The 25118-nt window shown below is 43.3% G+C and overlaps 1 protein-coding gene across 1 annotated transcript in view; it reads left to right on the top strand.

The window, feature by feature from the left end:
- Positions 1-12860: 12860 nt before the first annotated feature.
- Positions 12861-25118, top strand: part of LOC121614663 (dipeptidyl aminopeptidase-like protein 6) — a 60606-nt gene continuing 48348 nt past the window's right edge. Inside the window, exon 1 of the mRNA XM_041948651.1 lies at positions 12861-13052. Within this exon, the coding sequence (XP_041804585.1) occupies positions 12861-13052 (192 nt within the window). The remainder of the gene's footprint in view (positions 13053-25118) is intronic.

The following is a 25118-nucleotide window of genomic DNA, read 5'->3' as shown; positions in this document are numbered from 1 at the left end:
TGACTTCGAACAAGGCACAGCTGAGAATAAACAAGTCAATTTTTCAAGTGAGTTTTATTTATACTGCCCAATATCACAAATCAAACTATGACTCCTCCAAAACCCTTTAAGATAAGATAAGATAAGATAAGATAAGATAAGATACGATACGATACGATACGATAAGATAAGATAAGATAAGATAAGATAAGATAAGATTAACGTTATTGATCCCATGCCAGGGAAATTGTTACAGACAGCGAGAATAAAAAGGAGATGTAGGAATAGAACAAATAGACAATAATAAAGGGATACAAAATAAAATCAACTATATATATGTACATTATATACAAAAACAGACTGTAAGAAGTTATATTGCCTTGAGAAGGATGGCTCGGTGTGAGCCATCCATGAGTAAGATATGGATAATAAAATACAGTGTTTTGTAGTATTGCACCATAGAAAATATACAACACTGTAAAAAATCTATCAGCAAAGTACATATAAGTAGCTAAAAAAATGCAACATTGCACCAGATAGTTGCACAGATGTAATAGATACTAGCAAATGTTAACATAAACATGGGAGTATTGCAAAAAGAAGGTTTGTGATGTTGTGGTGTGTGATTAGTGGGGAAATACAAACAGGAAGAAACCTCAGGAAGAGCAACAGAGGAGGGATTACTCTCCCAGGCAGACAGACGTCATGACAGATGACATGTGTACAGAATAGATCTACAGGAAATTTATAGCACGGACCATCAGAAAACTGACTGTCAAGATATATGAAGAGTATGGCTCCGTGAGGACATTGAGAAGCTTCTGGTGTTAGACAGATAAGACCTGAGCCACATGACCTCCTCTCCACCATGTACAGAAACAGAGAGAGAGAGAGAGAGGGAGAGAGAGAGAGAGAGAGAGAGAGCAAGGTCCCAGAATGATGGATGGTCCAGCACAGAGAAGCCTGAGTGGAAAGAGAGGACAAGGAAGAGAGGTACCTGCTGCTCCTCACAGACAAATGTCAGAATCATAGGAGATCAGTCACTGCAATGATGGCGTTTCAAGCTCTTAATCCCATCAAATCTTTAATTAAGACTCCATGTATCACTTATAATCACACCGTTTCCAGTCTTTCTGTGGGAGTTGATAGGATGTTTTGGCAATATTTAAAATGAAAGAAGATGTAGCTTTTGTTGTGAAATGTTCTTTGCATGTACTACCAGAACCTACCATGAAATATCCTGCACACTGAAATGCATATGTGCTCCTTGCCTTTGACAGTTCATAAAGCGACGTCACATTTCTGTGTTGACCACGGTTATGCCACAGTAGAGCTTTTTGCTTGTTGTCAGATGGTAAACTGCAGTTGCTTCCACTGTCGTCATGACGGATTATGTTCATGACTGCTTTCATAATGAAACGTCACCCAAGAGGATTTACACCTGAAAGTGCTCTGCAGAAACTAGGCTGTTACATGGACATATATGTTTGCTGTTTCTAGTATCCAGTGGTGGAATGTAACTAAGTACGTTTCTTCAAATACTCTACTTAAGTAAAATCCAAGGTTCTTGTACTTGAGTATTTTCCTTTTATGCAGTTTTATACTTCTACTCCACTGCATCTCAGTGGCAAATGTAATTTTTACTCCACTACATACAGCTTTACTTACTAGTCACTTTTCAGATAATTCTCTTCCCTTTTCGTGAAAACCAGGCATCTTCAGAATTAGTGATTCTGATTTTTTTCTGATCAGATGAAGGATTAAGTGTTCCTTCTTAAGATGAAAAAACTGTTTAAAACCCCTCTTGGATTAGTTGGAAAATGCATCGTCACAAAGCTGGAAACAGGCTGAGCTCAGGAATAGTTGACTTTTCTGGGATACGTGATTCTCACAGGTTCTCACAAACAAAGGATGATCTTACAGAATATGATGCATTGCTGCAGATTAAATTAACCAGCGGTATATAAAGTTAAAGTTTAAAATTAGCTCAACCTCAAACATCGACAGAAGTAAAATGCAACATTCACATTAATGCAGCAGTAATATTCATCCAAAAACATCAGATATAATGGTAAAACACTGTCAGGGAACATTTTACAGCACAATGAATACAAAATGAATTACTGAATGGCACATTGTAAAGCCACAGAGTCCCATCAACAACCTTTCATTCACATTCGCTTTCATTCAGAATTCAAAGTGCCTCTTATGCATAGTTCCTCAGCATCATTTAATCATATTCGGGCATGGCCCACATGGAGTCAGTGGCATCCATTTGTTCCTCGTACACCACAGAGCAGGAAACCACGTCATATTTTGCCTTACAGTGACTTGTCTCATCTGTTGTGGTGGTTGCCTCTGGTGTTGCCCGGTGTCTGACGTTTTCAAGGCCGGTGCGTTGTTCCTGTGTCTAGACTTCCATCATTTGCATTTACTGCTGCTGACAGCGCTCTCTGTTTCCAAGATACGAATGGTATTGTTCCACTCACTGCAGATATATATGCGTTGCAGTTACTGCCCCGAATGTTCAGACAAACAGTTAAAATGTTTCCATAAATGTGTCTGTGGGGTCATGTTGGTTGTTATCATTCAGCTATAGTTTGTGCGTTGTCAGGGAAGATGATCATAACCTCAATCTGTTTGATCAGCTTAGCTTTGAGTGAACCTGTATCAGAGCTATTTGAAAGTATGTGTCAAAGACACATACTGGCGCCCTGAGCTGAATGTTAAGGTTCCCCGGAGAAGAACTGTACAGACAAACTCTCACTGAAACGATTTGTATGCAGCAGGAATATGTACGGATGAAATGCCTTTCAAAAAGCCTCTGTATTCATCTAGTGAGCCTCTGTGTTTCTGCATTGAACCATTGCACTTTGAATCGCCTGCTTTAAATGTTTGTATTGCTGCCCACAGCCACTATTAGACGTTAGAAAATGACTTTCATTTTCTTGATGTGCACATACACACACATACTGTCGATACCATCTGTTTATTTTATCCAATGACCGTATTGAGAGTGATAATGCAGTGGCAAACAATAGCACTTTGTTCAATGAAATGAAATTTGGAGACAGAGAGAAAACCAGGGACGCACAGCAGCAGGGGACTACACCGTTCAACAGCAGTCATTTGTCACCACTAACTGCTGTGCCGGGGGTTCGGCTCTCCAGGGAAGGTTGCTGTAGATGAGAACCATGTTTATGAAAGCTGCCCGGGTCTTTGTGGCCACCCTGGAGCACCTGAAGTTCTTCATCCCGGACACAATCGCGCTCTCGCATTGCTCCCCAGGGGTGCAGGTTTCATCTGTACCTATCACCTGTAACAGATGACCCGATAGAGCTCTGTCTGGAGTGAAGCCGCTTGCATCTTGCTGATAAAGACACATCATAGCCCGATATGCACGCATTCCTGGACTCATTCCTATTCTGACAAACAGCGTTGTGTTCTCTATTCATATCTTTGCACCACTGCCCTTCCCTGAGCTCAAAGAGGGGCCGTTCTGAGAAGCATACCAAGTACAGGGAGGAGCGCTGGTGGAGGATGCTTGGCGCCTTTGAGTTGATTAGCCAGGGATAGGTGCTGTGGTCTGGCTGAAGGTCAAGATCAGAGCTGTGCTGAAGACATAAAGGTTTGACAGCGTCATGGGACATCAAGTTGTGAACTGAGTTTAGATTATGCTTTCATGCTGCATGGTAGCACACAGAGAGAAATCCACATTTCTACACATAAATCATTTGATTGTCAATTTTGTTTTGGCCCTTAGTCCTCTTAAATTTGCCTAATCTTTGTTGCAGTGTTGCTGCGCGCAGAATAAAAGCAATAGGAACATGGCATTATGGATGATTTGCTTCCCACATGGAGCTGTTTGGTATTTACCAGCCTTATTTATTGATCAGTTTATGATTTAGCAATTTAATTTAGCAGCTGTAGACACGAGTTAGGCAGACTCTTAGATAAACCAAAACCTGAACTGTTGATTTCATTATCCCAGTGGTATCTGGCAATAAATCCAGCTTTTTCTCTGCATCTAGAGAAGCGTATGCGCTATTCCCTTGAACATGCTTGATTTAAAAAGACCAAAATGCACACTGTCACAGGGATATAAACTAATAAATCTCCTTCACTTTTGTCCATGCAATCGATCACAGGCTTTATTAATGACGTTGTTTTGACATCAGCTCTTAAAGCGCTTTAATGGCAGCTCACGTTCTGCGAAATCAGCAGGAGGTGACAGATGGAAGGAATTAGTAAATGAGTGTAAGCGGTGCTGCGTAGCAAAAGTAAACAAGTAAAGAAATTCAAGGCGCGCATTGTTAATCTTCTGTCAGCATGATGAAACGCCACATCACAGCCATGCTTTACAGCAATAACGGCGCTGACCTTTTGTGCTAATTGCAATTACAGTGACTTACTGTGAGCCAGCAATGTTCATAATCATAGGAGTGTATGTCATGGCTGTAAATGTGACAAAAATGAATGCGGAAGATAACCAATCAGGGGCTTGTTTAAAAGATCCTTGGAAAATGTCATGGCACAGAATCAGCTTGTTAACAGCGCTGGCCATAACTACAACCGCCATGTCTTGTATTAACTCAAAGGACTTTATTACTCCCCGGTACAGTCACCAAAGCAATTATTCTCCCAGATGAAACCTCATATCCTGTGGTGTGCATGCAAATATGAACTTTAGTTCATCTTTGTCCTCTGTGTAGAATATGGATTCACATGTTGGCCTGATTAACATTAAAACAGCTCCGGATGTGCAGCTGTTCGCTTTTGTTCTCGTGTTTTTAATCTGAACTTACAGCGTCTCATGGCATGTGATTATGCTGCCTACCTTTAACTAAGCGCAGCTCTTTATCAACTGCTGCTGTCATCTCAGGTTTGTCGTCAGTGTGCAAATCAAACATGCAAAATATGAGCAGAAGCTCGTGTTGGTGATAAACCGCCGCAGCTGCAGGGGAAGACTCTCGCTTTAAACGGGTCCATGAGTCACGGTCAAAAAGAAATTCAGCTGACTTTAAATATAAGTATTTATGAAGCACCGTGAAACCTCAAACCAGCTCTTGCCACAGGGTATAAAACATACCGCTGTCTGTGAAATAAGAACTTAGGCATTTCAACTTTATTTTATTCACACTTCCAATGAATAATTGGCAAGGTCATATTAAGATTTTACTCATGAATGTGAAATTAGTACCAGCTTCCATGGCTCTGAAGTGTAAAACTTGAGGCACAGTTGTGCAATGTGATGGCGCTTTAATGACCTTGCACCACAATGTTCACACCGCCTCAGCATCTTGATTTCACACACAAGCAAAATGCCGGACAGTGGCGTCAATACGAGCCATGATTCAGCCCCCGAGTCCATACCTGCCCTGGGATTGAGTGTGGGTAGCCTTGAGATTTACTGCTCCTGGAGCCCTCCGTGCACCGTTTTAGTGAATGAGTTATGAATGCTCTGCTATACGAGCTGTCGGTGCCGGTCTTCTCAGGGTTCTTTTGTCACATTAACTTGAGCCGATTAGATGAAGAAAGGAGCGGATGTTTGGATTTTCATTGAGAAATGAGGACTACCTCTCGTTTTATAAAAGCCATTTCACTCCCTCTTTCCCGTGGCTCCCATGCTGTGGCTTGGTTGTATAAACTGGTTACTCAGGCACAGCCCTGCGATTCAATACACAAGGTACAAATGCTACATAAATAAAGCAGCAGTGTGGCTCGTGCCAGGCTTCTGTCCTGTTAGCATGGCTTGATGGGTGTGTGTGTGTGTGTGTGTGAGTGTGTGTGTGTGCGTGTGTGTGTGTGTGTGGAGTTGTACTTTATGATGTGGAGGACAAGCGGCATAAATATTACATGTGCTTAATCACAACCCAGCAGCAAAGACGACTGAATTGATCCATTTCTTGGTAATATGTGCACACACTCAGATTAGAAAAATACACAACTAATGCGCACACACACACACACACACACACCACACACACACACACAAAGAGGAAAATGCCTATCAGGCACTATTGGTAGTGATGTGTTGAGAAACTAGTTGTGTTTATTGTTTGAATGTACAGTATGTGTGTGTGTCTAATTTACTTACACTATTGAACTCTCCACCTTCGCTGAGAAAAGTCGCGTTGAGAGAGTTTAAGCGTGAGTGAGTGTGTGAGAGGGAGGGAGGGAGTGAGCCAGGGAGGGAGGGAGTCAGGACGGGAGAGATAAGTAGCGTTTGGAGCAGTCTGAGTGCAGGAGATTTACCCCCTCCACAATATCCCACCCCCTCGCACCCCCTGTGGAGGCGATGCCAGTGTCTGTGTGATTGATTCACCCCACCAGGAGAGAAGGGGCTCCTGGACCCCCGGGTCATCCTCTTCTCCCTCTCCCTCAGCTGTAGGGGAGGGAGGGAGGGAAAGAGGAGGAGGAGGAGGAGTATCTATGTGTGTGTGTGTGTAGGGGGGGGGGGGGGACTTCCAGACACCTTCAGCAGCTCTAACTTCACAGCACAAAGGTGTGAGCACAGCGAGGGGGGAAGACTAGTGGCACTTTTCACCATGTCTGTCCTTATAGCCACCCAGCTGAAGATAGACACCAGCACTGCTTCCAGAAGGGTAAGGGGCCCTTTTAGCATGCATGGCACGCTGTGGGGGAATGTCTGTGTTTATGGGTGAGTCTCCTGCTCCTGACAGAAAATGCTGCCGGCTGTTTTTGATAACAACTGGACAGGCGGGAAGGGAGCGGCGGGTCCTGACGTCCCTTCTGAGGATTTTGACGGACAAACGTTTTCCGTTTTAATTTCAAGCGCCGACTTCTAACGAATGGTTGGTTACATATGCTGCGGAGAATGCTCAGTGCCTCATTGTTATTCTTTGTGATGTGTTGCCAGTTAATGACTTCAGTGGAAACTGGCCACCGTGGGGGAAAGTTGGATAGAAGTATGTATTGTTGTGTGAAATATTTGGATTTTCAGATGATTGCTTTGCATCCCTCGTTGGCATGTCCTGAATGCAAACATTTTGTTTGCTCTTTGTTTATGTGAAAATGATTCAGAAGGCTTTGAGGTCAGCTAATTGCTCAGCTTTGGCTAAATGCCGACTTAATGCTGCTCTCATACTTGCATGCAAATGGGCTGCACGGGAGATTGATGAGGAGTTGGAAGTTTAGGACAACTTTTGTTGTTCTCGAGCAATTGAAGTGATGTAAAATGTAGGGATGGACACAATCTGGAGGTGTATATCAGAGGCTGCTTGTTGCTACTGTTATTATTAGCAATGTCTTGCATCTATGGCTCCAATTGTATCTCCACCAGAGAAACACTTAAATATGCTCTAAAACACAAATACCATTTCTCACAGTTGAAATGGTTCAATAATGCATGTATATGTATGTAGAGCAATATGGAATATCAAATGACCAAAGGGGTGTTACAATATATTTTGTAGCACCAGAAAAATCATTCAACCCATAACTGAAATGAGAATGATAGAAAAAACAGAGAGAGAGGCAGGGTGGTTTAGATTATGTCTCACACTCATCACACCATAAGATCCTTCATTTCATTCATCGCAATCCCTTTTCAGCCCACGTTTTGCTACACGCGCTATCTATCACACTATTACACACAAACACAAATGTGACAGTAAATTCATAGTGACACGCTCTCTTGTTCGTTTCCTCCCCTCCCCCATTTCCCCCTGCCTTCCTCCTCCTCCTCATCTGCTTGTTGCCACAATCCACAACTGTACTGTGCTGCTCCCCTCAAACGTAGCCACAGTCTATTCCACCACATCAGCCGCCATTAAACTCCATTTCCTCAGTGACTTATCTGCCACTGTTTCAATTCGGGCTCGGTACCCTTCATCTGTAATGTACTGGAAGATTCGGCACTTATTATCTGTAGAGGATAATAACTTGCCACTTCCAACAGGCAACATGCTCAGCTGTTCTCAGACCTGCAAAGCAGTTGACAAAGTTGAGTTTACACATGACTCGCTGGAAAATGAGTTTAGAGCCAGCTAGAAATGAGCACTTTCAAGAATGTTTACCATAAAGTGGATTTATGGTGGGATTTTTATGAAAATGATGCCTGAAATGTGATATGTAATATGCAGTCTGTGCTTATGCTGGTTCTAATAGCATGTTATCACGTACCTGAACTGAATTCAGCGAATCCCTCTGTGATTTGTGGAGGCTCTCTGCTTTTGTGCAACAGGCCACGATTGTAATAAAGTGCCATGACTTGCAGCACACAGTAATTGAATTCGCCATCATTACATGGCCCAAAATGAGCCAAGTGCTGTAATGTAGGGTTAGGGTGTAATTCAGTGTTAAAGGAATGTATTCCTCTGCACAGTCCTATTGACTGTGGCCTTCGGTGGAGCATAATTAAATTTTGATAAACACAGACAGAGGTTGCTACCACGTGAGCTTGTTAGGTGGGTATATCAAGACATGATCTGTGATCTGATGGGAAAAAAGTCATCATCTATCTATCTATCTATCTATCTATCTATCTATCTATCTATCTATCTATCTATCTATCTATCTATCTATCTATCTATCTATCTATCTATTTCCAGTGCTACATATGAAAAGTTAACATTAATTGATTTAGTCTAACTTCCATTTAGGAGATAATTATACTCAAAGAACTACAGTTCCCATAATTTTCCTATATTGGGGCAGATTGACACAATTAAAAATAAGCAGAATTAGCTATTAGCAGTTCCTGTTTCCAGTGTATGGATGTACAGACAGCTATCACTGGATTGTGAGTGAAGATTGTTTGATTTCTAAGCGGATTAATGGACGTTTATTGATGAAATAATAAGTGTAAGTCACACTGTATCTAAAAATGTGTGTATTTTGTTTGTGTGTATAAATGTGGCTGACTTTGAGTACAATTTAGAAGTTTAATGCCAATTATGTCACAGAATTGCTGCTGCGTTGATTACATAATCAACGATGATAACTGACTTCCAGTTGTTTCTGGAAACAAGCGCCTGCTTGTTGCACCTCATGCAGCGTCTTTGCCTCTTTCCCTTTACAGTTGGAAAAACGACAGGGGTTCATTTATCTTGTGCATTTCCTGCTTGAAGTCTGATTCTGGTAACTGGACGTATTTGATGTATGCAACTTGGTTTAAGTGAAATTATGCCTATTTTTAATCTCTGTGAGAGTAGACTATTTACTGCCCAGTAATGGACAGTGCTGAAGACAGCTTTCAGATAAAATATGTGTCCAGCCGACATCAAAGCAGGGGCATGTAATCCGACACAAGATGATTTAAGAAAAAAAAAAACTTGTTGCCTCAGTTGGCTCAGCTCAGCATCTGGGGAAATCATTAGCGTCCAGCTAATACCAAATGGAAAATGGTGGAAAATTATGTGATTATGGTTGGCTGTAACTAAATTCATACATGCATGTAGAGAGGCGCAGTAATTTCCTTTTTTTTCAGCTGAGTGATGTTCAGAGGAAATTAGATATTACTGCACCTCCACCAGACATTGAATGATTGATCTGTTTGCTCTTCCATCCAATTAATTTGCGTGTCATTTTGCTGTGGTGTGGAGCATGCTGATGGAAACAAGTTAGCCTGTGGCGGCATTTCACTCAATGCAAACACATTAATTTTGTGCATCAAATGTGCATTACATTCTATAGGATACCATGAATCATGAAGTATGATTGTGTTGCTGACAGTGAGCTGTGCCTCGAGCTATTTGCCCCACTTTACATATTTTTGAACAAGGAAATACTATAAATGAGATTAGACATGCTTCATGGAATTTTTCGAAGGTGTGACAGCAACTCTTAAGCTAAAACGGGAAAAGAAGGATATGAATGTGTTGAGCACAGATGTGTTAGCCTACAATGCCACTTTTTGCTCTTTACTTTTCATGCTGGACAACAGTTTGCTCACTGTGTTTGTTTCTCAGACATCTCGGCTCAAGTCCTGTCTTCCTTGCTAACAAAACTAGAGTGACTGTATCTGTTACGCAGTGGTGGGATCTGACCTGCAGGCTGCCTCAGAGGATTCCAGCTCTGTGTGGAGCATGTGAGCACCAGTGTTTTGAGATAATTGCATTTCAGCATTGAAGGGAAAACAAATGACTTCCTTCTGGCCCTTATACAGTATAATAGGATAACATCTGTTCATTTTCAGTTAAATTCTTTAATAACTTTTGTGTATAAATCCCTCACTGGAATCTCAAGTAAACTCACCCAGGGGAGTTTATTGCACAGCAGAGCCATCAGTCACCGCATCATAAAGCGCATTATGTCATTCAGAATAAAACGCATCCGTGATAAGCTTGAAATATAATTCCAATGTCCTGTATATGCCTGAGCTTGTACTGGCTACTATAGCACCATTAGCTACCTGCAGAGGTGCTAGGTAAGCTGCAGCTATCATCATCATTATAGCTGTTATTACATGCCTGTCCAATTTTTTTTTGCCTCTTACAACACAGAGCTTGACTGCAGTGATGTTTGTGAGAGTTGGGGGAAGGCGTAACTCCAGTCAGCTGCTGTATCTGCGAGGAGGCGATAGAGGAGTCAAGCTGAGCCCAGGCTCCCCGGCACAGTCCTGAGGGGAGCGTTAAAGCAGCCAGGCGGTTCACAATAGCTCCCCAACAAGGTGACGGAGATTGGAAGACATCTATCAGAGAGGCTGGGATGGATGTCAAGTGACTTGGGCCTATTTCCCCGGGGGTGCGTAGACCCAGGGAAGGCATTTATGAACTAGAGAAACAAATGATGACAGGGACCAAGGCGAGCCAGCGTGTAAGAGGAGGCTGTTGGAAGCCCATATGCTCTGCCCACATCATAAATCTGCGGCTGCAATTAAAATGGGTGCAAAAGCACCAAGCGAAGTTGTGGTGCAATTAACTTATGAATCATACTCAAAGTCAAAGGAAAATTGATTCAAACCAAAGAGGATGGGAGGGATAGGGACTAACTTTAATTAGGCAAAGGCAGTAATGTCCTATGTCCTTGTTTTTGAATGAATGTCCAAACCTTTTGAAATCAATATTCTGTATTCCAGATGCAGATCCTATTATAGAGGTTACATTCATAATTCAAGCCATGAATCAATGAGCCTCCAGCAATTCTGTCAGAGCATGAGATGACTCACCATTTGTAAAAACAAAAAAATAAAATTAATTAATTAAAACTAGCTCTTTGTTCAGCGTCCAATATAGAATATTTTCTTTCTGCTGTTATAGTCGGTCAGCCTTGAGCACTCCTTGTGAACGATTACAAAAAATCCCCTGATTTGATATAATGGCAGAAGAGTTGTATTCAGCAGTATGCGTGCGGGGCTGTTTGGAGCCATGCTTTAGTGCTACTTTTGAAGTTGCACCCCTGTGAAGATGACCTATTTCCCAGAAATGCAGCTCACCCTGGTGGAGTGATAGTTTGGGCTGTCACAGTGAGAGGCTGAGGGGTGTTCGCCTGTGGCATTCATGACAGGGATGGCAGAGATTTTAACACTTTAACTTAAGAGCCTTTCCCCCTTTCCCTCTACCACACATAAGCCAATATTCTGCATTTACAAGAGAGCTGTGTTGCTTTGGCCTCTCCAAGCATTTCAAGCATGAAATCACTTGCAATGTAGTGTATGAGCTGAGTAACACTTGTGGATGTGGACTGACTGAAATATATGATAGCAGGAGGGAAACTGCATAAATTACTGGGAGGAAGAGACGCTTTCATGGTTTGAGTTATTACTGTAAGATGGATATTGTGGAAAGTATTTATGAGATTTAAAGAAGCTGCAGGAGAGAGGTTCTTGTAAGTTAGTTTGTGCGAACACCCAAAATAAATTCCTGGCATTTTATTCTTTGCTGCACGTGGCTGCATTTTCTGGCGATTTTTGGAAAATGGACAGAATGTGAATGTAGGTTTATTGATCTCGGCTTGGACTTAACAATATTTGCAATAGCTTTTACTTTCTCTCTGCAAAAATGATGAGCAAAAACAAGAATAATTCCTGTTTTACCACCTGAAGCCGACCTCTTTAGAAGTGTGCGGTCAGCCTGCCCTAATCCGGCGCGCCACAGAGAGGCACTCGAGCGCCGTTATGGGACCATATGCAATCATTTGGGAGAAAATATTTATGATCCCGTCCGTGAAATCATAAATGAGCGCGACTTGACCATCGGAGGTTTGAAACGAAGGTGAGAACAGGTGGATCTCGTGCGGTGCTGGCGCATGTTTGTGCGTAAAACAGCAGCCGGAGGAGTGCGGTGACAGCGGCGCTGCTCTCTCAGTGCTGGTCACTTCTCATGCAGAGCGCGTCTGCGGAGAGTACCGCCGGGCCGTCTGCGTCCTTCTCACGCTTCATGCGTGAGGACAGTCCGCCAAAAAAGAGAGCCGAAAGTGACGAAACATTATCTTTAGCGCTTTGATTTTGTTGACAGTCGCCCGCAGTCTGGCGGGGAATCGAGTATCTGATCGGAAACTCGGCGCATCCGCCTGCTATCTCGCTATAAGGAGGCATCAGGGAACTGGAGAGGGGAAACAACGTGTTGTGAATACAGATGAGAGCAACTATTGACACCTTCAGCCCACCAGTCTGCTGTGCGCCTGGACAAAGCTGAAAGGACATCGCTGCGAAGGATTCGGCTTTATATCGGTCTATCAATTCACGCTGTGAGTCAGCCACTATCCATAGATGCTTATTTACTAGCTCTGTATCTTCACCTTATCTGTTTTTGCTCCATCCCGGAGGTGGAAAACTGGCTGCCTGCCATCGGTTCTCCTCGAAGCGCACAGAAAACCAATAGATCCCCCCCCGGCCAAAAAAAACCCCCCGAATCAGGCGAGACCCGTCTGTGGCTTTGACATGCTGTAAGTTGTTTTATCTGGACTGGACCTGTACTATGGCTTCGCTCTATCAGAGATTCACCGGGAAGATCAATACGACCAATTCCTTCCCGCACCCACCTGAGGCCAGCCACCTTCTGGGTGGACAGGTTGCAGACGAGGAGAACGCGGCGAAGACCCCTCAGCAGGTCGTCGATGGCAGACTTCACGTCCAGTACCGCAAGAAATGCTTGCAGGAGGATCAGGATGTAAGAGACTTCTACTTTATTTGCCAACATATTCCCCCTCTCATGAAAACTCTCCAGATGTGTAGTTTAGATTATTCCCATTCAAAGAGAAGCACACTCTCAGACAAATGCATATAGACACAGAGTCACAGGCCTGCAGAGAATATCCCTGCAGATGTAGAAGCTCTCTTATTGGTTTCACTTTTACAGGATGGTGACAGTTTTAAATGTTGCTTTTTATTCTATTGCAGCTGCACTCTTGCTTGAATTTGTCTTCTGTTTTATTTATTTTTTTATTGGTGTCTTCAGATTCAGCCTGTGGAAGCTGCTGTGGCTGCTGTTTTTTTTTTTTTTTTTTTTTTTTTTTAGAGCATCCACATCACTGCTGGTGTCTAACAGATTTAAGAAGAAGATGATGATCATGATGATGTGAAAATCTTCCTGATATGGTTCCGTGTGCGTTCCTCTGTGGCGCTGATATTGCAAAGATCATCATTTGCTCGCACACCGTTGCAAAACATTCACGTAGTCTGTGATGTTGTTTGGTTCTGGATGTTGGTCACCGTGTTGGAGGTTACTGTACCGGAGCCAGAAATTCTAAATTTAGTGAAAGGGGAAGACGTCCACGGGAACGTCAGGCCTTTTGGATGAGTTGCAGAATGATCTCCAGCAGCCTTTGACCTGCTATTACACATCTTGGCTTTAGAGAGATAAGTAAAATCTAGTTTGACATTTTTGAGGTTTCTGTCATGCAAGAATGGGAGATCTGTGGCTTCGCTTATCAGCCGTGGTGCCTTTCGCTTGGCTCGGCCCATGACGTCTGGTCATGTTGCTGTAGGCACATCGTTCAAACGCCTGTCTTCTTTTGTGACACAAGGTCGAATTAAGTTCCCTCATGTGAGCCAGTATATGACCTAGTACTGACCAGTACTTGAGGAACTTTGCACGACTTTGAAAGTAAATTCAGTAGTTAAAAGTTCTTCAAAATGAATCAGTGCTTGTCTTCAGTTTTTTTTTTCTCCACCCAAAGCCTTCAGAAGCAGATTGTCCTGATTAGTCCTCTGTGAGCCAAAGCTGCATTAGTCTTTAGTTTGCTTGACAACACAAATGAAGTGTCTTGTTGTTGCAGATGACACCAGTTCAAACCTACAGCAAACACTTGACCGACCTTTAATCTTTAAACAGCTGCCAACACTGTGATGTTCCTCTGAATTATTGATGTCTGTCACATCAAGAATCAAGTGATAAGGCTGGCAACAGGCTGAACGCTGACACTGCTTGGGCTGTCAACAACACCACCCAGGCTTTTCATTTCGGAGTCATTTTATGAGGTCCTTCATTGCTGGAAAATTAGAAATCATGACTGGATTGCCTTTTAGGAATGTGACCAGGAGCTCTTATTATACTGCTTGGTTTCCAACATATTTATTATGGTTGCACTGTTAACCTTGAGGTCACCTTTAGTTCTGATGCCCCCATGAGTCGTGCTGGAGCATGAAATTGCCTTCAGCCTCAGGAGATGGGGAGACCATTTCAAGGAGTTCCTTTTTCCAAAGTCCTGCCCCCTCAGTTAAAGTTTCAACGCGCTATTGTAGTTTCCATTTCTTTTTGCGAAGGGAAAGGGCAAAAACTGAATCGCAAAGGGCTTGAATTTCATTAAATTATCCAGATATTTACCTGCATGCTTGCTCAGCCTGTTTCTAATATCCCTCAGTTCCAGATGCAGGGTGAGCTGCTTTTTTGGAGCCAAGCTGGTAAAAAAAAAAAAAAAAGAAGGAAATAATTAGTTTTTTTTGTAAACAACTGTTTAATTTGTTCACCGCAGCATTCTTCTGAGCTCTTGTGCTCACAGAATGCAGGCACTGCATCTTTGTTTGTAAGGTAGGTGTGTGTGTGTGTGTTTGTGTGTGTGTGTGTGTGTGTGTGTGTGTGTGTGTGTGTGTGTTGTGGGATTGATTAATTGTTGCTGTGCTCAGTGTGTAAGCATCAGTATTTTGAGGCACAGTTAGAATCACCTAAGGAGACATCAGCAGCAGCTCCTTCTCCTCCTCACTACCCTTTACTGCGAATAGAAATCCGTGAGCCTCCTCAATTGATTGTTGTTGTATGTGAAGGTGAAATATGCTGACAATTCACCTTGAGACTGGAGCCCAGGGACACACTCATAGCCTGCAGTGACTTCTTTACGCACACTGGAGAAAATGCAAACATTCCTCTCTGCTGGAGAGATCATGAAAGACAACACCTGATCACAGACTAATAATGCATATCAAGTGAAAAAGTGATCATTCATGCAGGTTCTCACTCAAATTGTTCAACTTCTGTTTCTATGTCTTTGTTTTTTTGTGAACTTTTCCAATGCATAAAGGCCATAAGGCAACGCAACACCTAAATAACTTCCAGGAAATCATCCAACAGCAGGTAAAAGAACAAATCTGTGCACATAATAGTCACAAACACCAATAAAATAAGACAAACCATCAAGCATAAAATTACAAAAAAATGCAACAAGTACAGTAAAAAGGAGGCAGCACATTTTGACAGTAAAAATAGCGATAATGTTTGCTTTCTGCTTCTTTTCCTGCTGTATATAAAGTCAGATATGAGGCCAAACCCTTAAAAATTATTAGAATTTAGTAGAGGTAATGAAAAAAAAATCGGTGTCTCATCCGACTCATCCTTAAAGTGGCAATAAAGATAGTTAACTTAACCGCGATCTGAACACTCTGCTAAACAACTGTGTGGTTTTACAGTTTTGGATTGATTACCTGCCAGATTCCTGAAAGACTTTGACATTTCACTAATTATAATTAAGGACATGGGTTCCTGCCTCAGGCTGGATCTCAGAGCTTTAAAACTGGACTGTTCTCCAATCAGTGATTTCAGCTACTGGCTTGTGTCATAATTCCATTAATGAGTTTACACATAATCATTTTATCTTTATTCACTATTTCTTACATTTTTATCTTCATATACTGTTAATCCTCACAGAAATGTAAGTTTTATAAGCAAAAATAACATTTTTGCTCCAAATCCAGAAGCCTTGCTGCTCACTTATTGTGATTTTGTGGCAGACACTGTGAATTCCTGTTTAACTCTGAGCACTAGTCATTAGTGAAAAGCTCATTTCCCACAGGGCTACCTTAATCTGAGAATGGCATGCTGCTCTATAATGCATTAGTCATGTTTTCCTCCACCTAGGCTACAGATTTTTGGTTAAAAGTACACTGAAAATGTGTTTAAATGTTACTTTTAATGGCCTGCTTCTGCTTGAAATTTACCTAGCCCTCGAGACAGAGAGAAATATTGTCCCTGAGGAGGCTGAAGGCAAAGACTGTGGTTTGGAACATCAAGGTTACCCGGGCTACATCTCTGGGGGCGAACACAAAGAGCTACGAGTGTGCTGATCTCTCTTTACAGATTACTGGAGTGCTTTTATAGTGTCTTGCGTGTATTCTTGGCTACATGTTGCAGGCCTTCATCCTGTAAGGCGTCATTACACCTGCACGGCTGCTGTCTTTAAGTTAATTTACTGAAGTTTCACATCGGTGAAATTGCACTTAATCAAAGGTAAATTCCCTGTCCTCATAATTGTGTTGCCCTGTTTTGGATCGGAGAGAACTGCAGCTCAAAGGGAGTGAATCATAAATCACAGACTGCGTGATTTAATTCACATTGGATACTACTGCCCAGGGCTGACACTCTCTTTCTCTCACTCACACACACACACACACACACACACATCCTGCCTGTCCTCATATGCACTTAACTGCGCCTTCTACTTAGAGATACTCCAGATCTGAGTTAGACAGTTTGGCCTGGTTCCCAAGTCTTAGTTTAGCTCTGTGCTTCCTTTGAGGTCCGGAGCTCAGATAAATCAGCCAGACGGAGCTCAACGAGAACGGCCAGATAAAAGAAAGAGGGAGCAGCGAGATGTGATGAGCTGTCCTCATTATCTCTGCGGCCGGGCGAGCTGCATACTTCAGGTGCTGCCTGCTTACTGAAGGCTGCCACTGGCTTTGTTACCCGCTGCTCTCGTCCAAAATGACAGCGCGCCCTGAGGTGACCCCGACCTTTACAACGCAGTCCAGTGCAAAAAGCTCAGATTTAATGGCTTTATCAGAGAACAGTTGGCAGCTGACAGGAGAGAGAGGCGCATGCAGCAAACATCCATGGCTGGACTCAAACCGGGGACTTTGGGTTTTCATTGTCAGCACTTTTAACACCACCAGTCAGCCCATCTGCATCATATTTGTTTACCTGCTGTTTTACCTGACACTTTTACTTCTGGCAATTTACTGTAATGGCACATGCAAAGTTACAGCACAAAGATAAAAGTGTAGCTCGATCCTGGGAACTTTTGCATGATCTCATAGCGTATGTGTTAAAAAAGGGAAAAAAAATATAGGTTTATTAACCATCATATAGGATTTTTGGCCACTTGGCAGTAGTGAAAATAAGCTGTGAACACAACAGACATATCTGTCACACCTTATCATTGTTCCTGGCGGTCTTGTTAGCAAGCAGTGGCATCCAGCAGTTACAGAGCAGCATTAGCATTCATCTGGAGTTGTGTTTCAGCCCACCTGACAAAATTAAGGCCAACATCAACGCTGTTTCAGCTCTGTTTTGTTCTTAAGCCAACTCCTGGGGGAAATATCTGCTTCTTTAGCTGCTAAATGCTCCACCATGTTCACCAAGTAGTCTGTTAGTTTGTCTGTCTGCTGTCCGGCGCTGTGCAGGTTGTGTACGGTGGGATTTTAGAGCTTTATTTGCTAAGAATAACGCTATGACAGTGGTGTGAGGGGACCAAAACGGTTAAAGTTGCAGGCCCGAAAGCGGAAAAAGAGTGAACTGAGGAGAACTGCAGAGTTTGTGATGCAGTATAAGTACGAGTCCTTTCACATGACATATAGTCACGTGATCCAGTGTCAATATAAACATATTGATTAGAGCAGCTTTAAGGTCTTGGCTGGACCATGAAGCGGATCTCACAACTTTATAACAAATTTGAGCTAAAATTCAAGATGTGTTTGTTTTTTGAGCACGTTTTGTGTTTCACACAAGGCTACAAATTAAAGCCGAAATATAAAACGCTATTTACAGTGACATCATCATTAAATGAGGTTAAAAAAAACCCAAAACGAATGAAATATTGTTGGCCCATGTAGGAAAGGGCACACAAGGCAAATGTACAGTCACCCAGTGCGGCTCCTCCCCTCAGGACAGCACAGCACCCTCAGCAGGACCTCTTGCTCGGCGTTGCCATGGTTGCAAAGGTGGAGAGGGTGAGGCTGTAAGCTCTGGGAACACACACACACATGCACACACACACACACACACACACACAGACACACGCTGCTGCTTGCTGGTGGCTCTGACTGCCATCTGGAGATGACGCAGCTCTCACATTGCACACGTCCTGCGCTCACGTCACGCAACATGCTACGTCCACCTTAACGAGCATGAGCCTCCTAATGAATATGACAATCAGCCTTGACTCCTGTTTCAGTGGCTTGGTTGCTGCTGACAGACTTGTTCACTATCGATCTGTTGTTTTTTTTTTTTGTTTTTTTTTTGCTCCTCTGCTCCCAGAGGGCGTCTCAACAGGTCATCCATCCCCCCACGCAGCACCTCGACGCTCTGTTGACACTCCATCGATCATCCCCCGCCACACTGCCCTCCCCCCACCACCTTCGTGGACCCGTCAACAGCGCGTCAGCAGGCCGCCGCATCGCCGGGAGACCATCCCTCTTCCTCTTGATGATTTACTGTATTATTACACACACTGACAGTGAGTATTAGTCAGTGTTTAAATACAGAGGAGCCTTATTACTCCCTGATGAGAGCAGGATCCTGCAGAATGGCTGATGCCGAGCGTCAGTCTCTTCTGGTAGATTTTCTGCTCTGAAGATCGGTAACAAACACATCATCAGCTGTCATTAAGGCTCCACGCAGGCTTTTTAATTCAAGTTTTATTCACATCACATTTTCACTCCCCTTCAGTTTTCACACAGATTTTCATTTTAACAGTAGCTGTGTGGTTGAAATTTACCCGATTAAATATTCACACAGAACTAGAAAAAAAAATCACTCCTTTTGTCGGCCTTGGTTTTTTGATCTTGTGCTTCCTGATGACAGTCACATCTCCTCTCTGCTTTTCACAGGAGATTAGCTCGCTCCGCAGATGTAAGTTCACTGTGGATCTTTAAGACTTCTGCAGCTTATTTGAACTTTATGTGAGCGTGCAGCTAAATTTAACCGTCTTCTACCCCAGCTCGTTCCCATTTCCTTTTCTCCCTGTCTTCATTTCTCTATTCTTTATTTATAAGTTGAGACTCTTGGAGGCATCTATTCAGTTTTCCTCTTTTGAGGTTTAGCTTTATTAGTTGCGTGGTTGATAATCAGCAGTGCAGCTCTTTTAGAGGGAGGAAAGTGCAAGTATTGAAGATCAAGCTTTAGTTTATTCCTTTTCTCTGCCATTTGTTAATATAACCGAGTTTTTATCCCGCGGACTGCGTCAGTTCATTGATGTTTAAAATGCCGAGCGCATGCAGGAAAAACATTTTTTGCAGCTTTTCCGTGCACTGTGTCTGTTTTGCCACTAGAGACTGTTGTATTCCAGTCAACGCAGCAGCTGTACACTGTACTGTACACATCCACGTACAGTACAGCTGGCGAGCTCAGGCTTTGCTTCTAGCGAACTCAGACAGGATATTTACCCCTGCTGTGTCGTCAGAGCCAATGAAGCCAAAAAAACTGAAGTTGCTGTTTCCACACAGCCTCTGTAACCAAAACAATCCAGCCGCTACAGATAAAAATGTCTCAGCAGATCAAAGGAGAGGAACATACTGTCACCTCCCATGAGGATTGGAAAAGTTATATGGTCACCTCATAAAATCAGCCACACTGAGGGATTTCTGACCTGCACATAGTGGCATCGACAGTGGCATAGTTGAAGATGAGGTCAAATGATCACCTCATCATGGGGTGGCTGTGGCTCAGGAGGTAGAGCAGTTGTCCACTTGTCAGGGCCTCAGTATGTCAAGGTGTCCTTGGGCAGGATACTGAAAGCCAAATTGCCCCCGATGCTGTGCTACTGGTGCATGAGTGATTATAAAAGGTTGTAATGAGCCGTCCTAGTGTGTGTGAAAGGGTGAATGCAGACTCGCGTTGCGAAAAGAACTTTGAGTGGTCGTCAGAAAAGTGCAACATTAATACAGCCCATTTACCATTTACCACCAGTTGCAGAGGCTGTGTAGTGAAACCAGAGGGAGCATTTCAGCTGCTTTATCAGAGTGTTGTGCCGAAGTGTCTTTAAGCAAAGCACTGGACTCTCCTCTCTCTGCTGAAACCGACACTGTCTCCTCTTCTGTTAACTGCGCAGCACGTTCATGTTTACAAATGTTCGCTTTCCAAATCGAAAGAGAAATATATCCGGAGTAGATCATTAATAATGAAGACAGAACTTTAAAGCAAGCGAAGGAAATTTCTCCCATAACATTTCTGTCAGCTAGAATTAGAGCAGCAGAGCGGAGCTGCCGTTTCTCCAGAGTCCTCTCACAGTCTTTTTCTGGGCTGAGACCAGGCAGCAGTAATCAGCTGTGTCACACAGGCAGATTCCCTTATCGACCACGCCATGATACAGCAGCGACACACCCCTGGGAGACACACCGACACACACACCGACACACACACACATGCAAGGACATCATTTAACTGGTACACAAACAACCACCCAGGAGGGCAAAAGAAAAGCAGTGCTGCAAAGTCAACAGGGTCAACAAGTAGCTGTGGCTTTTCTACGTCTGTGGTGGCGGGGTCACTGCAGAGGAAAATGATCCTCTAATAGCTTGTGTTAGCATTTAGATCTCTGTCCTGATGGCCGAAAATCAAATAATTCTTGAGGCTCTGTCGTAATCGTTTGTCTTCACAGCAACAACATCAGCCGCGCTGGCTCGGATAGATAGAGGTGCTGCAAAAGTTCAGCTTGCAAAACTGAGGTGACAAGGGCAAAAGTCTATATTTAAAGGAACAGTTTGACATTTTGAGAACATTTTTCTCCTGGAAACAAGGAGAAACAGTAGGCCTGGCTCTGTTCAGAGGTAATAAAATCAGCCTGCTAACCCCTCTAAAGCTCACTCATTACCATATTATATTTCATTTGTGTGTGTGTCTGGATGTGTGTATGGATTAAACAAATGAGATGTATAAAGTGTTAATTAGTTAGCTTTAGAGGCGCTGGCAGGCTCATTTTTTAATTTACCTTTAGACAGATCCAAGCTAACTGAATCCCTGTTTCCACTCTTCGTCCTAAGCTAAACACACCATCAAGTGTCTTCAGGTGGTATCTTATCTTCATATTTACCTTACAGATATGAGAGTGATATTGATCTTCTTATCCAGCTCTCGGCAAGATAGAGAATATGTGTATTTGTCAAAATGTCAAACCACTCTTCTGAGGACAGCTCTCTGAACGACTGGACTGTCCATATTAAAGCAGCACATTTACATAAACAGAGCAACATCTTTAACTAAGGAGTGCACGACCAGTCTGTAGCTCTAAACATATGGGGCCATCATGCCTGGTCGAATGCTGTGCATTAAAAACCGTACATCAGTAAAAGTATGTAAGTATTATCAGTAAAATGTAGAAGTATGAAAAGTAGAAAAGTATGAAAAGTAAAAGTACTCATCCTGCAGTCAAATGCTCCCCATCAGTGTTTTACTATTATATCTGATGTGGATTATTATTACTGCTGCATTCAGGTGTATGTTGCATTTTGCTGCTGTAGATGTTTAAGGTTGAGCTAATTTTAACTACTTTATATACGGTTGAGTAGTTTAATCTATGGCAAATTAAAAAAAAACACTAATGACACTAAGAAACACTAAGAAAAACACTACTTTGAAAACATGAACATATGCATATAAACTACTGTATTAGATATAAAAAAAAATAAAAAATAGGTTAGAACTAAGCTGTCAGACAAATGTAGTGGGGTAAAAAGTACAATATTTGCCTCTGAGATGTAGTAGAAAGTGTAAAGCTGCATAAAATGGAAATACTCAAGTTAAATTAGTGCTTAAGTACAGTACATGTGTAAACTTAGGTACATTCCACCGCTGCTCTGTGGTGATATCGGGTACTTTGACTTGTCACTGCAGGTGTAACTAATAATGTTAATGAGAGCTGTGTTGCATTTAGGTGTCAGTAATCCTTGTTATTAAAGTAACGCTTCTACAGTTACACCCTGGAACCAGAGGAAGCTATCATGAGTGTAGCAGTTACACCTGTCCTCGAAAGCCCGCTCACTCACAGAATGATGCCACGGCGGACCTTGTCCTGCCTCCGGGCTCTAGTCCTCTGCTGAATAACACATGAGATAGGTCTTCATGTTGCACCCTCACCAGACATTTCTGTGCGTGCTAGTCTTGTGAGGAGCAACGGGAGAGAGACGTTTGTCCCTCCAGCCATGAAGGTGGGTTTGGATCCGTTTCTGTGAGGAAGCTCAGCGCGAAGGTGACCGGTCAGCCTCGGCATGGACTAACAAGTTGTTTGCTCTGAGCTGGTCATGTGTTGTGTGCGTTGGTGTGTGTATCTACTAGCGTGCCTCTTGTGACAATGCTTTTTCTGTCAGGCACATATTGCGGAGCTTTTCGTGCTTCTACATTGTCATCTCCAGTCAACGTTTCTCCCCTGTTCCTCGAAGCCGGGAGTCAGGGGTCTGAATGAGCCCTGGCGCTCGGGGGCCGTGGGAGGAAGATTGCTTTCCGCTGAGCCGGGAGCTGAGTGCTGACTTCTGTGATGATGTTCGGTGTGGTGCTCACATGGAGCAGAACAGAGATGGGGGAGATAATGATTGTTTGGTGTAGCAGAGGTGGAGAGAACGGGGAGCGCTATTGAGCGATTCGCTATTCTGGAGCTGGCAGTCTGTCAAATTGTACCCCGTCAAAGACGGGAACGCCGAACCGTGATGATTGATGGTCCTCCCCTCACCAGATTGGCTGTTGCATCATGGGAATGCAGAGACTTTGTAGCTGAATGTGTTTAGGAAGACATCTTGCTGTGCTGACACCGTGGCTTATATGTTGAGACAAACATCAGCTTCACAAAGAAAGCTTTGTCTGTCCTTCTATCAGCCTGTCAGCTCGATTTCTTATAACAGGATGTTTTCTTGTTGGATGGACCTCTACCTGAACAACACTTGACTCAATTTTGGCATAATATGGATTTTTGAGCAAACATAATGTAGATTTAACTATTTTCACTTTCCAACGTTCACAGATATGTTTTAGGTTAAAGAGAATGTTTGCATTAATTGTTTTGGCCACTTGGGGGCAGCACAATAAACTGTAAACACAACACTGATGTATTATTAATTAATAAAGTTGATATGATGAAGGTGTTAGCAAACAGTAGCATGGAATGACATTAGCATTGATCTGGAATCTTGTGTCTGGCTACCGGATGAATGTAAGTGCAATACTGAGTCTCTTTCAGCTCTTTTTTCTCTCTACCAGCTCCAGAGGGAAACATCTGGTTCTTTAGTGGCTAAAACCTTCAGCATGCAGTTAACTTGATGCTGAGCAAGTAGCATACAGTGGGTTTTAGAGAGTGCTGAAACTGAGCCGCATTATTAAACTAGCTGTTAAACCAAAATCACAAGCTAAAAGATGTGAAAATGCTCTGGAGAGCTGAGGGGAACTGCTGAATCGGGTGACAATTATCTGTTGGGTTCGGCACTATGAGCTACGCCTTTCCTGTTACACATGATGTGTGTTTTCTTAAATTTTAAAAGGGGGGTGGGGTGGCCCAATGGAAGCACCCCCCTGCCCCTACACCACCAACGAACACACACACAGACCAATCTATAACCTCCAATAGGACGCTGTTGCACGATGCCTTAACAGCAATTTTAACATTTCTAATTCTTATCTATCTTATATTCCTTCTCTCCCAGTACACTTGTCTTTTTTTATATATATAGATTATAGTGGAGAGAATGTTATAGATCCAAGATGAAACTGACAGAAGGGTGGGACTGAGAGAAAAAGGAGCAGCTACACATCCATCCACTACTTCAGCGGCACAGACAGCAGCATGGATTTATCAATGCACAGCACAGTGAGGCTGCTGATGTTTCACAGCCGTGGTCGGAGCCATAGATTCTAACTTCAACAAACCTCAGTCAGATGACCCCTCTGCTCCTGCGCTCTCTCTGTTAATGGGGGATGGAGAGGGGGGGTGGCAGGCTAACAAGGGCAATGGCATCCCCCCTCATCCCCTTCAAATCGCATACTGCATATGATCATTTTATTGTCCATATAAAAGTATAAATTAGTGGTGGTTTACGTCATAGCAATGACTGTTGTGGGTGTAATGGGACAACTTTGTGGCTCCTATTTTTGTTTCCAGAAATAATCAGAGACAGACAGTATGTGCACTTAGTGACCCCTTGCAGGTCTTGGCTTTACTGGGTCATCGTCTCCTTCTATTTGACCTCACAAGATTTCATGAAATTCTAGCCTGCATCAGCCCGTAGCTGCACGAGCAGCGCTTTTATCAATCCAGAAAGCTGGTATTGTGGGTAAATTGCTCCTGGGAGAAAAGCAGACGGGAGACAGGATAAACAACCCTGAGTGAAAAGTGCCATAAAGTGGCCCGGCTCTGCGTGTGGTGTGTAATGCTGATCTGTGCTCAACAGCAAGATGCAGCTAATGGCCCAGGTAAGTGGTTCAGTGCTGATTGTTGTGAAGCGCTTTGGCCCCATCCCTCCTCACTCGTTTTCTGGGCTTGTGTTGCTGGTAGCGGCCGTCAGACACCCTGTTCTGTCTGACTCTCCCTCAGGGCTCTGACGTGACCTCCTCTGGGGTGACGGCAGAGGTGTCGAGTTCTCGTTGGCGCTCTGGGGTCTCCTTGATGATGTAGTCTTCATTCTAGAATGCGGGGCCGTGTTTCATGTTCCATGCCAGCACCCACAGCCACACGCGCACACCCACGTGGGCACTCTCTTCGACTCGATGCCTGGAACTTAGTGCTGAGATGCTGACTGTGGGATTTTTCTCACTGAGAGCCGAGGTGTG

The sequence above is a fragment of the Chelmon rostratus genome, chromosome 12, assembly GCF_017976325.1.
Source record: "Chelmon rostratus isolate fCheRos1 chromosome 12, fCheRos1.pri, whole genome shotgun sequence".
NCBI classification, from domain to species: Eukaryota; Metazoa; Chordata; class Actinopteri; order Chaetodontiformes; family Chaetodontidae; genus Chelmon; species Chelmon rostratus.
The sequence above is the reverse complement of the archived record's forward strand: the minus strand, read 5'-3'. Positions and strand labels throughout refer to the sequence as shown.